This window comes from Drosophila nasuta, chromosome 2R (assembly GCF_023558535.2).
Source record: "Drosophila nasuta strain 15112-1781.00 chromosome 2R, ASM2355853v1, whole genome shotgun sequence".
Classification (NCBI taxonomy): Eukaryota; Metazoa; Arthropoda; class Insecta; order Diptera; family Drosophilidae; genus Drosophila; species Drosophila nasuta.
Genome location: NC_083456.1, coordinates 14,503,520 through 14,519,590, shown reverse-complemented (window position 1 = coordinate 14,519,590; position 16,071 = coordinate 14,503,520). Strand labels below are relative to the sequence as shown.

Genomic DNA, 16,071 nt, shown 5'->3' with positions numbered 1-16,071 from the left:
TGGCCTCGCCACAGCCTCAGCCTCAGCCCTAGCTCAAGTCTTGGCTCCACACCCAGCCTCCTGAGTAGCCGAGTAGTCAGAGTCAGAGTCACAGCGAGCGGAGTCAGCTTACGCTTGTGCGTTTGGTAGCCACAGACAAGACAAGACACGATCAGAGCCGGTTTCTGCCTGTCCACCACCAGCAACAACAACAGCAACAACAACAACAACAACAGCAACTGTAGTGGCAGCAACAGCAATCGCAGCAGCAACATCAATTCAATTTCTACTGGCTGAGTGAGTTTTGCTGTGATGAAGAACCTCAGCAGCAGTCGCAGCAGCAGCAGCAGCAACATCATTGGAGCATCGACGATTTAAGCGTCTTTCGTTCCATCTTTCAAGCAGGTTTTTGTGCTCTTTTCTTCAGCTTTTCGTTTTCGTTTTTTACTTTTTACTACTTACATATTTTGTCGTGTTGTTGTTATTGTTGCCACAGTTGCTGCCGCCAAGATTTGCTGATTTTTCACTGGTTTCTTTTAGTTGATTTGTTGCTGTTGTTGACTTCGAGTAACTCTTAAGTAGGTGCATGGCCTTATTTACCCAGTTTCCAAATCACTCACATATTTCTGCTGATTCATAATTTTAGAGGCTTTGAGTTTTTTTTTTATGAATATATTATGCCTGGCATTCTCTTGATCGGTCTTGTCACACACCCATAAAGTCCGTTGTATCGCCAATCTAAAATGTACATTTGTTTTTGAGTCATGGCTAAACAATGTGTCAATGTGACCAGCGCTTTTTTGAACTTGTTGTGGTTGTGAAGGTATGACCGCATAATGCCCGGAACAGTGCAAAAATCAAAATGCAAAACTTGTTGCTGCTGCTGTCAATAACGAACAGAAACAATAACAAAGGCAGCAGCAACAACAAGAGCAACGGCAACAAAGGCAAAACAACAAAACCGTTTCAGTTAACCGCAAAAATGCTTTCAGCAAATACATTTTAGAGTCGTTTGGCTGCCATGTGCCGTGCCCGAATCACCTGGACTCCCAGCTTACTTATTGTTGTTGTCACACATTTTGTTTTTGCTTAGCTGTTGTTGGTTGCTGGCATGTGAAGTAGAAGTAAATAAAGCAGCCATCAAGTGGCTAACGCTGCTTACAGTCAAGGCAAAATGTTAGCACAAATCTTTGCAAGTGTGTCAGCGAAGCGTCTAAGCCTATTAAGCACACGGCTTAAGATTGACCCAGAGACATAGCCAAAGCTATGGCTATAGTCATCGTTATCGCCATCGCCATCGCCAGGCAACCGAGTGCGATGAGGCAGCCGCCCAAGTCTCGAGTCGCTTCACTCTCGGAACGATTAAGTTCAATTAATGCTGACAGGCGTCGGCTCAGAATTGGCACACAGGCATAAAGAAATTCTGGCTAATCATATACTGCGTTGACTGACAATGTTTGCCTAATTAGAGAAGCGGGTTTTTCATGTATCGGCCAAGCAGCTGCTTGGCTAATTAAAGCCACAAGTTTAACACTTTCGCCGAAGGCAGCTGCGAAAATCTTCTCCAGACAATCCGAGGGGATTTGCAAGTTAGACGCTTACTTATTTTTTTATTTGAATTGTTGACCGTTGAGTATTTGTGTTGAATTCATGTGGAGAGTTTGTAAAATCTTTAGACTTCCTCCTGGCTGCGACGCACACAACGTGCTACTTTGCGCTTGAACTCAGCATAATCCTCGCGCCATTCCTTGGCCGCATCCACATTGGCCGCTGACTCATCATTGGGATCCGTCAGCATAGAGATGACCGACAACAAAATGGTTTCCACGGTGTGCACGGGCAGCCAACGCTCCTCGGCCTTCTCATATCCCCACTTATCATCGCCCGGTTCGTGCAGAATCGAGATGCACACGTCGCCATTCTTTTCGATATTTGGATGCCAGATTTCGGTGACGAATTTCATGCGTGGCGGACGCAATGGATACTCTTTGGGAAAGATCAAATGGGCCTTGAAGCAGCCGCATTCATAGAGTGTATCCGGTGGCCCAATGATGACCACTTCCCACTTGAAGATGTCCTCATCGCTGATAAGGCCTGCGGAGAAGCCCTCGACGGGATTGCGTTGCAATTCGGCAAGTTGGCGCTTCAGCAGCAGCGAAGCTTGCAGTTCAGACATGGCACTAGCTTAATTTCAGATAATTAATGTTATTGATTGTATTCACTTTTTGTTTCAGGCATTCCTTGTTGTTGTTGACGTCACACTTACTGCAATTTGGTTCAAAAATCTCGCCTTTGGTTGATTTCTGATTAGTTTCTTTTTCGGAATTTTTGTACACTTTTTACAGTGCTGAGCTACGCTGAATGCTACGGCCAACGTAACATTGACAGTGGATTTTATTTAAACACAGCATTGACAGGAATTTCGTAATGGAAATTCTTTGAGAATTTTCTATTTTCTATTGAGAAAATCGATTGAGTTCAGCTAGACAAAAGCCGAATGATTGCTATGCGATAGCTATGCAAAACTATCTTGTTGTTGTTGTTTGCATTATGCATTATGAATGTTGCCACAATTGTGGCAACGGTTTTGGTTGCCCGATTCGGCTTTTCGTAATTGCGTACAATTGTTGGCACAGACTCTCTGGCGAGTTGCCTAGAGTTGCATGTTCATATACCACATTTGTATCTCATTCTCTCCCTTCGCGTCACAGACACACAGACAACTCGACAAAGTTTTTTGCCAATTGCATTTACATCTGCCTCCCTCTGACCCCCCTCTTGGCTGCTAACTGAAATTATGTTGCCACAAATGTGTGAATTGTTAATGTCTCTTAGCCAGTTTGCCACTTGGGCCATTTGCAGTTGCCTTTTGCTGTTGCTGTTGCTTTTGCCATCGTTGTCGTCGTTTCCCATTGGCTTAAAGTCGTTGCCGGTTTTTCAAGTTTTTCATGTTGCAATTTTCACAAATTCCATGCGCTTTGCATGTGTGCATTTTCAAACAACGAAAACAACAACGAAATAATAAAAATAATATTTACCTGGCAAATGTTGCGTTTCAAATGCCAACAGCGAGAACCACACGAGAGTAAGTCGCATTTTTCGAGAATTAACAGGCGCACATGGGACTCGATGCATTCAGTACTCGTTAAACATGTTTGGCCGCAACATAAGACTGACAGCTGTCGTTGTTGTTGCTGTTGTTGCCGCTTTTGTTGTTGCTGAAGACCCGTGGCATGCCCATTTAAGTGCCACATGTTGTTGCACTGCAACTGCGACTGGCACAAGCCAGCAACAAATTATAAACAATGTGCAACATTTGAGAGCCACACGCGCGTTGTTGCCTTCCCGCCACCAGCAAATGGGAAGAACTCAAATTTCCATTTCGTTAAAGTGTCGCGCAAAGATAAAATGGCATTGACTTCTCTGTTAAATTGATTTTCAAACAATTTTCATTAATGCACCCACACACACACAGTTACGTGAAAATGTCAAAGTTTTGGCTGTTGCCATGCTGGTTGATCCCAGGGCGTGTTGTTGTTGTTGTTGTCGTCATTTTGTGGGCGTGCAGTCGAATGCGACAATTGCATTTCCGGCATCACGCGAACTTCTCTACCGGTCACTCGAGTCCGTTTGTTTCCCAGCCCACGCTCTTGAACTCCGTCTGCTATTGAAATAGTCGTTCTCTTTTTTTTTGTTTTTGTTATTTTATTTTTGTGGATCGTATTTTATTATTTTTCTTTTTTTGTCTGCTGAGCAGGTGCATCATTCAAGCGTCGCCGTTGGGTGCCCACGCTGTGCTGCGTGCCTCAAATTGCTTGCTCATGTTGTTGCTGTCTAGTGCTGTCTTCTCTCTCTCTCTCTTCTCCGCCAGCTGCCGGCGTCGATCAATTCGAATTGGTTCTGTATTCTCTCCCTCTCTTTCTATCTTTCTCTCGGGACTCGCTCTCTCGCATTTCGCTTATTGAAATTGCAAATAAGGGCGGATTGATGGATTCATATTTTGGTGGTGTCTAGAGTGTCTGCGACACGACAATATTACGTCTCGAGGGACAGCTGTGCCTAATTTGTTTACCAACTTTTTGTGACTTCTCATAAAACTGAATAATATTTCTTTAGTTGTCAGCTTATATTTCCATTTCCCGATGTCATATTGAAGACTACAGTTAATGCTGTCTAAGAAAAATACTGGAATATAAATTTTGAATTTATAACTTAATTCTATAAAAGAATTCATAAAACTGAATAATCCTTCTTAGTTCTTAGCTTTTATATCAGTATATTCGGTAGGTAACTTGGGCAACGATGAAGTAGAAAACTTATTTTAAAAGCATTGTATACTTTTATACATTTTCCTTTCAATTCTACAATAAAGAATCATAAAACTGGATTTATTCTTGTAGTTCTTTACTTATGATCAAAATTGACTTAACCTTTAATTTTCGTTATATACTTTTATCTGTTTTACATGTTATTTGAAAACTTTCTCAGTTGTTCTTTCTTAGCTCTAGTTCTTAGTTTATAATTAATGGTTGCTTTGCGTTTTAAAAACTCAAAGGTAACTTTGACAAACAAGTGCTAGAATGTATATTTTTATTCATTTCAATACTTTTCAGTATTTGTTGCCCCCATTTGCCCCTCTATTCATTTCAAAGTGAACTTTCATTAAGCACAGCACAGTTTTTCATTACGTATACTTTATAAGTCGCATAGTATTTATGGCTGCTTCTTCTGCCAGCATTTATAATGGAACAATGCTTAAATGTAAAAGAAATGCGAGGAGAGAAAACTAAATAAATTGTGCGGCGGTTAGCAAAAAAAAAAACACGATAAATGAAAATGCAACACAAAACCTTTCCATGGCTTTCCTTTCGTTTCGTTTCCTTTCCTTTCATTTATTTTCCAGTCCATTCCTTTCATTTCGTTTCTTTTCGTCTCGTTTCGTTTCCTATCCACGTGCAGTTTTAATGTATTTTATGCGTTTTCCCATTGCCGTTTTATAATTGAGTTCGCGAGTTTGCTGCTCTGCTCCCGGCCATCAAGTGCACTATGTCCCACTGACTGGAACTATACTATACTACGCCATATATACATTTATATATATAGAGAGAGATAGAGAGAGAGAGAGGTGGGTGCAGCGCGGACGGAGCGCGACAAGTGGCAGCATTGAGTTTTGCTAAAGTTGAAACCAGAACTGTAGCAGGAGTTTGCAATTGGAGTTGGACTGGGCTGCAAGTGGGAGTGCGAAATGGAGTCGGAGTTGGAGTTGCAAGTGGAGGACAGGGCATGTTGATGTGCACTCATGTGCACTGAATGCGAAAAAAATTCTGAATTCTGTAGTTTTGCACTGCAACGCGATATTATACGTTGTTTTTTCTTTATGATCTACGCTATAAACTCAAGAGGGTATAGCACACACACACACATACACACACACACACACACGTAGTTCCTCAATAGAGGGCAACCGTGACGAACGTTGACGGCAAATTAAAGATCTAATCTTAAGCGATGCAGCAAATTGTGGCGATTTAATTAGACAGCTAAAGTCTTTGGACTCTAAAGAGTATCTTTAAGTCCACTTTGATTAATAAAGATCTAATCTCAAGCCAAGCAGCAAATTAGAGAGTATATATTAGTCGACTCGAACTGTTTTCCTTGTTTGTTGCATGTTTTATAATTATTATTTTTTATTATATTCAACGACAATAAAACGGACGCGCTTTTCTGCGCTTACCTTTTTGGCCATGCCAAGTGCCAGCAGCATCGTGAGCTGCATTTCAATGCAGTTGCAGTTACAGTCGCTGATGCTGTTGCAGTTGCACAGATCTAGATCTGGTGCACACACAAAGACGCCGGCATCATCAACTGTGCCCCGCCGCGTCGCAGTTGCGTCGGTGTGGTCCGTAATGAGCGTTTCCGTCAACAGTGCTCCAATTGTGCACAGCTCCAGGGAAGGTTGGGAATTGTTGTATGTAGAAGACTGCGTTTAAAAGCGCATTTTGTTTTGTGTGCTGTCTTTTGCGCCTGGGCTTTAAGTCATTTGGATCAAGTTTAGGTAGTTAATAACTCAATTTGCTGCTGCCTTAACGGGTTTCGGGGCCTGTTCTACGTAATGTTGGCATAAAAACATTTCGTAATAGCCATCGCCGCATTGACATAGACAAAAGTAAGCCACCTTGGCGACGTCTGGGCTCCAGAGCCGAGCGAGCCAAATGAGCCGTTAGATGGCGGCGGCGGCGTGCTTAAAGTTCATTTACTTTTCGAAGAAAAGTAGTTGATAGGAAAAGCAGGAAAAGAACTTAAAATAATGCTACAAGTACTACTTTTATTTCTTCTCTCATTGTATTTCGTTTGGGTTATTATTTTTTTTCGTATTTGTTTTCATATTTTTGCCAGACCATTTCATTTTGAAAACGCTTCGCTTGTCGCTTTTGTTGTCATTTTTTTTGTGTTTGTTTTTTTTTGTCCAGTTTTTCTTCGGGCGGGCTTGAAAAATCCAAGCTTGGCCTAAAAAGTGCTTATTAAATTTAATGACAGCTCGTTTGCTTGCGAAAAGCGTTTCGACTCCATATATATTTTTTGTGTTGAACCTCAACTTATTGCTTTTTTTGTTGGTTAAAGTTTTATTGTGGGCCGAGGCGCATTGGGAGCAGAGAGGCTATAATGGCACAGTCTTTACATTTAATTACGTGGCATGGCGTTGACTCTTTGTTATGCCTTTGATTGTTATTGCCTTTTAAAATGTGTTTGTGTGTGTACGCATAATGCACATTACTGTTGTTGCACAGCTTCAAATGAAATTGTTACTAATTTGACGAGTATTGTTGTGTGCACGAGAGTTTCTCCAAATGAAATCAGATTTGTATTTCCAATAGCCATCCATTAGATATTATTTATCTATTCAATTAGTTTATAAAAAGTGTCTGGTTAGCTGGCGATATTTCGTATAAATAACTTTTTTTGCGCTATTGTTGTAATTATGAACTACAATCGAATACCCGCAGAGAGTCAACAGCAAACAGGCAGTGAAAGTATTTTAACAAAAATTTAAATTAATGCCTTCAACATCACTGCGAACTGGGAAAAGGGCCTTTGGAGCATTTTGGACCCGCAGGTTATATGCCGGTAATTTGCAATTTCCCTGCTGCCGAAAAACGACCGAAGATAGTGAAGAGGAAGCGCAGAGGGTGAAGAGCAGAGACATGGCTGACTTGGTTATTATTCAACTGGTTTCTTAGTATGCCCCACAAAAGATGCATTACACTCCAATCTGTTTGCTGCTGTGTTGGGTTGAGGTTTTGCATTTTTATGGCGCGCTCGTTGAACTTCAAATTGCGCGAGTGAAAAAAAAGTGAAATTCACTTTCAGTTGGCGCGGAGATTGCACTATGCCAAGTTAATGAACTATGCCAGCCAGCCGAGTGCTGTGCTGTGCTGTGCTGTGCCTCACTTACTTATTTTGCGAATCTTGGAACAGGAAGCAAAGTTGGCCTTTAAAGCAAAAACTATGCTAATTTCTTCTGGTTTCCCAGCGGCGTCAACTTTATGAAATGAATTCATTTTCATTTGCCGCCGCAGCAGCGAAACAACATCAACAACTCACTCGCGGAAGGGACAAGACAACAGACTAGAGAGAGAGTGAGGGTCAGAGAGGAGGGAAAGGGGGAAAAGACAGGGGCAACTTGTTGTCAAGATTTGTTTGCGTGCTGCCAACAGCATCGGCCACAAATTGTTGACTTTTATTCACACAATTACCGACATCGTATTTGCATTTGTTTCCCTCTGCCCTCTCGGACGAAAAGGCAGTCGAGCATTGCGAGTATCTGCTTCACCTGCTACCAATTAAAACTCTAAGACGAACCCTTGACATTGCCCCAGGCAATGTTGCAGCTGCCTCCTAGACAATGCCCCATGCAACGCCGAGTGCTGAGGACTGAAGACGTTCGCCTAATTAACTTTCTTTTGACATCGCTCATTCGCCTTACAAATCGCGTCTCAGTTTCGTTTTCAAATTAGCATTTCTATATAACACAAACACATACAAATGCCGGACCCAACATCAGCTTTAGCTATAAATTATTCAAAACTGACCCGTTTGCTTTCATTTCATTTCATTGTTTTTCATGTGACGCAGCAAACTGACTTTAAAACTGAGTCCAAGTCGAAGTTGGAGTTGAAGTCAGTGTTCGGCTTGTAAGCCCTGTGGGAATGTCTCAAAGAAGTCATAAAAATAACATTTGGGCGGAAATCAACATTGATACGTGGCCCTCGAGTTGTGTTGTGTTGTCTAAACATTGAGTTACACTCTTTGTTTAGCCTTTCAAAGTTCAGGGCAATGTTGATGGATAAGATCTTAAGATCTCCGCAATCAGGTGCGCAGCCATCAAGTGGCTGCTGCTGATTATTGTGGTCTAAAAGCTGATTATGCTGTCCCAAATAGCCCAGCAACAATTGGGTTAAGCTGCGATTTAGTCAACGTATTTGCCGTTACTCAACTTGAATAGCGAGAAGAACACGACAACATCGATTGAGCATAAAAAAAGCTGATAACTGATAGTTAACATTGCACCAATTAATATAGAATTATATTGATTTTTATTTTGTATCATTTCCTGTGCTCGGGGCGTGCGTTCCATTTCGTTACGCTCTCAACTTGTTGAAACGAGAGTAAAATGTGCCAATTTTGTACATGCTGTAAATGCAATTTATATGTATGGTTATGTATATATACAGCTAAAGAACGAGCAAACAAGAGACACGGCCACTTCATCACGCAGCGTTGGCCAAGCGTGAGGCGTCTTTGCTAGTTGCTCTTGTTGTTTGTTGCTGTTGCTGCTGCAGCGGCAGCGAATGCAACTAAGCGGCAACAGCCAGCGGCATTCACGTCCCGGTCGAACGCGACTGCAGTCTGCACTCTATTGTTCTTGCAGCTCGTGCTTGTGCCAGATTAATGCACCAGACCAGGCCACACCATATCAGACAAGACGAGACGAGCCAAGATGAGATGAGATGGGAAGCGATGCGAGTTAGGGGAAAATGAGAGCAGCATTCGCTCGACCACCCCAAAAGGTTTCGATTTCAATTAATTCATAGAAGCAACATTGCAACATTGCATTGCGTCTCAGGTTGCCGTTGAAGTGCCGTTGAACTTGGAGGTCAATCGAGTGATGCGATGCAATGCAATGCGATGCGAGTGAAAATCAATCGAATGCACCTGAGCCAATTGGAAATTGAAAGGCACATTGCCTTCTACTTTGTTGTTGACGGTTCACTGACCACAATTGGCATTGCACTTGACACTGCGCACACTAACTGGTTGCAAGTTGCAAGTTGCAAGTACAATTACCTGTAACTGGTTGGCCAGTGGTCACTTTGCGTTGCCACTTTCACTGCGAGTTGGCGGGCCAACGCGTCGTATGCTTGATCGAAAGCGTGAAGCCAAAGTTTAATTGAATCGGTGCAGTGCCAGTGTGACCAGTTCGCATGAATTGTGTATACGCTGCGGTAATTGGCAAACATTCAATGGCCGCTTGCTCAAAACTTTCAAACTTGGGCCATTTGAAAGTTATTGGCCTACAGTTGCCACTTTGCTTAACTAAACGCAAGAAAAAAACCTAAACTTTAACGTGTGGCAAAAGTTGCTCAAGCGCAACTTACGAGCACTTTCTGTGTGGTTGCACCACAGACCAGGCAGAGCCAAGCAACTTTGACTTTGCGTCGCAGCCGCGACAAAATCAATAAGAAAAATAAAAAACCACACGCCTCAAATACGCACTGCGGGCGTGGCATTAAATGCGGGCTGAGGCGTGGCGACATGCCGCAGTAATTTGTTGCTTTTGTTGTACTGCCCGTTGTCATAAATTGGGTCACCAAAAAAAAAAAAAAAAAAAAAATGTATACACAATTATTTGTGCAGCAGCGAGAATCAGAGCCAACAACTCTACCGCATTGATTTGAGGCCTTAAAACGAGTACAAAACTCGTTTTTGGGCAACTCTTTTAAAGCTTGCAACACAGCCTCTCTTTCTCTGTGCTGCTTATGTCGTTTTTTTTTTACAACAAGTTTAGGCCAAAAACCCTTAAGCACACATGGGAATGCCATAAAGCCACATAACACACAAGCACACACACTTTTACTTGAGTGTGTGTGCGCTGCGACTTTCCATTTGCACAGATTTTCATTTCGACATTTCAATATGTAAACGGCATTTATACCAAATGCGCCACGAATAAAATTCGTCTCGTTTCGTTTGCATTTCCCCCCAAATGGGATTTGAGTTTATGAATATTGACAGCATAGTGCATAGTGCGGTCTCTTTCCTCTCCTCACTCCCTCTATCTCTCGCTCTCTCCACTATCAATTTCTATATACGATATTAGAATGGCAACTACGCGTTGCAACTTTGTTGAAGTTTGATCGATTTGTTGCAGTTGCCCCATGTAACAGTCGTGGTTGGTTTGGGCCGCTGTTTGTGATTCATTGCTCCGCTGGGCAAACATAACTGAAAACTGGGCGGGGCGCATCGGGTGAGTCCGCCGGAATTGTTTTGTGGTCGGAAATGTCGCTCGTCACCCTCTTCCTCCTTGTCTCTTCTGAACTTGTAACCTCTCAGCCACACATTGCCCATCAGCAATCGCTTTATGTTATTAAATGAAGTTGTTGTGTGGCATTTGATGTTATTGCATTTGCTTGTGTTTTGTCAGCCATTTGAACGCGTTCGATGCTGCAACATTATAGAAACTATTGACAGATCATGTCAACTCGCTGCCTGGGCTGCCCTACATTGAAAGGGCAACAAATTTATATTTGTCGCTTATCAGCTTGGCACAATTTCAGTGCATGTGTGTTGATAAGTAAGTGTGCCGCATCGCATGTTGCAAGCAACGAACCTTTCCCCTCCTTAAAATGCTGACAGCAATGTGCCTTAGATTACTAAATGCCCAGTCAGCCAGCTGCTGTCCAAGTTGCTGTTGCTGCTGTTGTAGCTGTTGTAGCTGGCAATTTCGTTGCAAATTGCCGCCAATTCTTGCAGGCGCCGCTTGTTATTGTCTCGCGGCATCTCGTGTTGAAGTGGGAGTCCGTGTCAGGCGGCATCGCATGACAAAGTGCCAGCAACTCCAGATACTTCAAACTCTCGCTTTTAAAGTGCATTTTTACATTGTTTTGTGACAAGTAAATAGAGTATCTGTTGTTCGCGTATAGTTAACTTTTTTCCATTTGAGTTTCGTGTATTTTGTTGCGATTGCCACTGATTATTTGACGCTGACATTTGGTTAGCTTCAATTATAATTAAGATCTGACTGTAACGTGATTTTAGGTGACGTGCTTGCACTTGATTTGCTTTTGTTTTGGGGAGAAATTGTGTCTGCGCTGAATACGAAAACTGCTGATTACTTGCGAAAATTTTGTTGACTTATTACCAAGATATATTTATTGCGCTCGCATTTGTTGTCTCCATTAACGTAATTCAAAGCTTCGGCGAAATGTGCTGATCAAGCATGAAATTGCTTAATGAAGCGTGGCGCATGGAAATAACGGACCTGCATAGGAAAACACAAAAAAACTGTTAGCGTAGACTAGTCTCTTCCCTCCTCCCGCTCTGACTCTCTATGGAATTGCGACATTACAGCTGCACGAAGTGCACAAAGCAATCGCTACAATCGATCAGCGGATCGCAGCAAACTGGCTGCAGGTGCAAAGCCAATAAATTGTGCAAGACTCGAAAACAAAAAAAACTAGTAGAGGCAACTAAATTGATCAAACACTGTACTGCAAAATAAAGCAAAGATCGTGCTTGTGCGCACATTACGTATGCGCCATGTTGTCACCCCATAAATAATGTCAGTGCATTTGAAATCGAAAGCAACGAGAGAACTGGCACAGCATGCGACACATTCGCTAAATTCTAAACAAAAAAAAAGAACACGAAAAAAGCAAAACCTAATGGTAAATGCAAAAATTCTAAACACAACAGCAACTACAGCTGCTCATTTAGCAGTCGAGGGAACTGCCGGCATTTTGCGAGTGTTACGCGGCTTTGAGCGCTCTAATTGTGTGTGTTTGTCTCGCATACTATATACACTAAAATATATATGCACATTCAAACATGCAACAACAAAAGCAAAGCGGCAGCAGCACAGATAACAACAACAAAGCGACATGCAACAGCGAACAGGCGTTGAACGTTTAACAGCGCTGAAAAGCAAAGTATAGCCAAGCCGACAGTTAAATACGCTATATACAAAATTGTACATTACAATATTTAATATATAATTTAATTTAATTGGCATGCACAACTAAACATAGATTATTAATGATACCAAACTATAATAAATCGAGTTTCTTAATTTGGAAATTTTAATTCCGTTTAGTCAACAATCTCTTTTGAAGTCAAGTGTATGCAAACAAAGCACTAGTAGCACAGAGAAAAGTCATGTGGCCACAGATACATATGTAATTCGTAATTTGCCATTAAGTGGAGTGGAAATGCGTAGGAAAATGTATGATATAATCATACAGAGAATGGGCGGAAAGTCATGCATGGCCGGGCAAATGGAACTACATAATAACACAATTTTCAAGATCAAGTTCAAGTTTAGCTGCACGTCATGATTTATGCTTTTCTACTCTCTCAAGGTGTTGCAGTTGGTGTTGCTGTTGTTGATGTGATGTGATGTGCGACGCATCGTATCATCATCAGCAAATTGCAAGCAATCGAATTTAGCAAATGGAATTGATGGGAAACTCTGCTTTGGCATTTTCACAAAACTGCCAGTCTAGGTTAAATGCCACACAAATACAGAAGAGAAGAAGAAAAAAACCTTGATGCGGTTGGCAATTTGCCAAAGAGGGAGACACAATAAAAAGTGTCTAGCGGGTAAAATCACCTTTTGACCCACTTTATAGACCCCAACAACAACAGTTCCCTTTCCATCGTCGGCTTGCTTGTTGTGGCATAATGTGAAAATGATGTTGCCTCTGATTGATGCGAATAGAAAACAAAAATCTTGCAACCGCAGTTTGCGACAAATCAATCGCAAGAAGCCACAATGTGATTGTTGTGTGATGCACAAGCTGAATGTAAATGTTGCCTGAGGGGCAACAACAACAACAAAAGCAACGAACGAACGAATAAACGAACGGAAGTCAAGCGCAATTTGTGAACATAAATCGAACAATTTACTATTTACCGCCAACGGCTTAATGCTATATAGAGTTGCTGTTGTGGTTGTTGTTGTTGTTGGGAAGCAGATGACACAGCACGGAAAATGTCAAATGCGAAAACGTTTGCGGTTTGGCCAATTCGGAACGTGACTTTTGCATTTGCCAGCGCTTCAAATGAGTCGCCAAGAAGAGTTGCGAGTGAAGCTGCAACTTTAAGTATGTCAGTTGTTTGCATGCAGACTTTTGTGTGTGTGTATGTGCTTAAAGCGGAGGGGAACGGGGCACTGAAGCATGTTTTACGCATAGTTAAACTTAAGTGCAGCGCATCATCCCCACACACACACACACACACACACATACACACACGCACACATAGAGATTCCAGCTTTATGCACTTAATTATGCATTAGGCTGCTGGATTGACATGTGTTCACAAGTGCGAAGAGTTCAAGGAACTCAGTTAACCCGGCCCAAAAGGACTCAGTTTGGGGGTGGGCGGGTGTGTGTTGTGTGTGGCCACACTTGGACAGCCGGAACTGGCGGTTGTCTTCATTAAAGCAAACGACAATCAATTGCCACCTTTAAACGACCGCCATGTGGCCACGTGGAAGAGACCAACTTCAACTACAGTTTGCAGAGCTTCACAGCAAGTCGAGGGCAGCGACTATGTAATTGGCGTTCGCTGGCAAATGTGAATGTGGCGCGCCAATGGAGCGTGTACAGCTCGGAAGAGAAGAGAATTGGAGTGGAGAACTGGTCAACTGGGTGGCAGTTGCCGGCTTCACTTGAGTGCACCGCACAATTTGTGGGGTGCTGGTGAATTGATGGGCCTAACCCACACGCATGTGTGGCCAGAGTGTGTGGAATTCGATTGAATTTATTGCTGTTCTTATTGTAGTTGTTGTTGTCGTTGGTGCAGCTGCTGCCGAACTGTCCGCAACTCTAATGGCTCAATACGTATGTGTGCGTGTATGTGCAAGCTGCTGGCCAAATTTATATTGCCTACATTCGAGCGCAGAGGCGACAGCAGCCGAGTTGTCTGCAATTGATTTTGTTTTGGTTTTAGGGCAGAAGCAGAAGCAGCAGCAACAACAACAACAACATTGTCGCCGCCAGGCAAACCCTTGGAGACAGCATGCTTCGATGCATGCACAGGACACGCACACACACAAATACACACAACAGTCCAGGGAGCAATAGAGCCATTGGGGACAGAGACAGAGTGTCCGGGCCCGCACGAGCGCCTTGTTTATTGAATTTGTGCGCTGCCAGTGGCATTGCAACTACCGCAGCAGCAACTGCCACCAACCCGAGCACAACTCTATACGTTATACAGTTCAGAGACAGAGAGTCAAAGCTCTATTGCCACTGAAATTGAGGATGTAATTTTTGCATGTCTCCGGCATTAAATTTGCGCCTCGTTGTGACTGTGTGTGCTTGGGCAATTAGGGCTATGACATTCCGCTCTAAATCTCCTGCACACTTTGCTAATTGTTTTCAATTGCACACACACACACACACACATTCATATGCACTTGCAGAAAAAGTAAATTGCACTTTGATGAGGCTTGGAGGCCTGCCGGGCTAATTAGCTGTGAGAGAGCTCTTTCAATTGCAAAATTGTTGTCCACAATTGCACTAATATCATAAGTTGACCAAATTGTTTAATTGCTATTAAACTATACAAATATATTAAAGCGTTTCTGGGCTCTCTTTCTCTCTTTGAAATGCACTTTTAGGCAACATTTTTCCTTCTCCAATTCAAAAACTAAATGTGTTGCGACTTCTTGTGCGGCACTATTTGAAACGCGTTTTGTCGTTTTTGCCTTCTCGGTTGCACGTGACTTGTGTGACCAAATTGCCTGCCACCGCTTGCTGGCTTGCTTGCTGTGCTTGCTTGCCACGCCTTTTTGACATGCCTCTGGCTTTTGTTTTGCATTTGCGTGCAACGATTTCTGGAACTGGAAGCCCAAGTTGATTTCTGCTTTGCTCTTTGCCCATATCCGTGTTATGTTGTGTGTTTTGTTGCCTTGTGTTGTGTGTGTTGTTTGGTTTGTTGTTATAGGCTTTTAATTGACATACGCGTCGCTTACACGATTTCTCAGTTGACTTCTCCCCATTCTCAATATATATGAACTGCATACTAATCAATCCCTTTCTCTCTCTCTCTCTCTTTGTTCGTGTCTCTTTGCAGTTTGCGACAATGGAGCAGCGAAGCAGCGCCTAAATTTATTGGCCCCACATTGATTACCATACGTTTGTGTATTGGCCCCTAAGGTGAGTTGACTTGAGTTATTGGCCTGCTAAGTTTAGATAATTGGTCTCACATGCGTTGTGCTGATGCTAATTAGAGACAACACCACATAGAGTTGTAGATATGGGAGTAAGATAAACATATATTAACACAGATTTTTATGGCCTTGCACGCAGCGCCTAAAGCCGAATATTCAATATTTTGCTGGCAAAACGGCGGCGGTAATGCTTTAAGCCATTTTCATTAGCTAACCATCAATTGGATTGCAGCACTGAGCTTTGCCCTACAGTAACAACAAATACATCAACATTAGCAGCTCTGTTTTTTCATGCTGCCGGTGTTTTTTGCTGCTAACTGCCTGCGCCAAATTAGAAATAAAAGCTCTATCCTTAATGCATAAACACAAAATAAACACTCTTACACACACACACACACACACACGGCTGAAGTTGAAGCCTGCGCTCAAGCAACTTAATTTGAGTGCAACTCAATGTTTATGCTACGCTTTATTTGTAAGCAGCAACTGCTGTGACAACCCGCGCAGCTTTTTAGCTAAAGAGAGCGAGCTTTCACTCGAGAAGCTTTCACTCGCTCACTTGGCTCCTACTCCAGCCAAGAGTCCTGTTTGTGGTGCCGAGCTCACATACGAACTGTAGGATTTTCAGCAGTCTCTTC

At 42.6% G+C, this 16,071-nt stretch overlaps 1 protein-coding gene across 1 annotated transcript; it reads right to left on the bottom strand.

Moving 5' to 3' along the window:
- Nucleotides 1–1,561: 1,561 nt before the first annotated feature.
- On the bottom strand, nucleotides 1,562–2,423 carry LOC132786797 (ubiquitin-conjugating enzyme E2 G1). Its single transcript, XM_060793453.1, has 2 exons — nucleotides 2,246–2,423; nucleotides 1,562–2,163 (listed from the first exon to the last, which is right to left on the bottom strand). The coding sequence occupies exon 2, from the start codon at nucleotides 2,153–2,155 to the stop codon at nucleotides 1,652–1,654; it is 504 nt and encodes a 167-aa protein (XP_060649436.1). The 5' UTR covers nucleotides 2,156–2,163; nucleotides 2,246–2,423; the 3' UTR covers nucleotides 1,562–1,651.
- Between the last annotated feature and the right edge of the window lie 13,648 nt (nucleotides 2,424–16,071).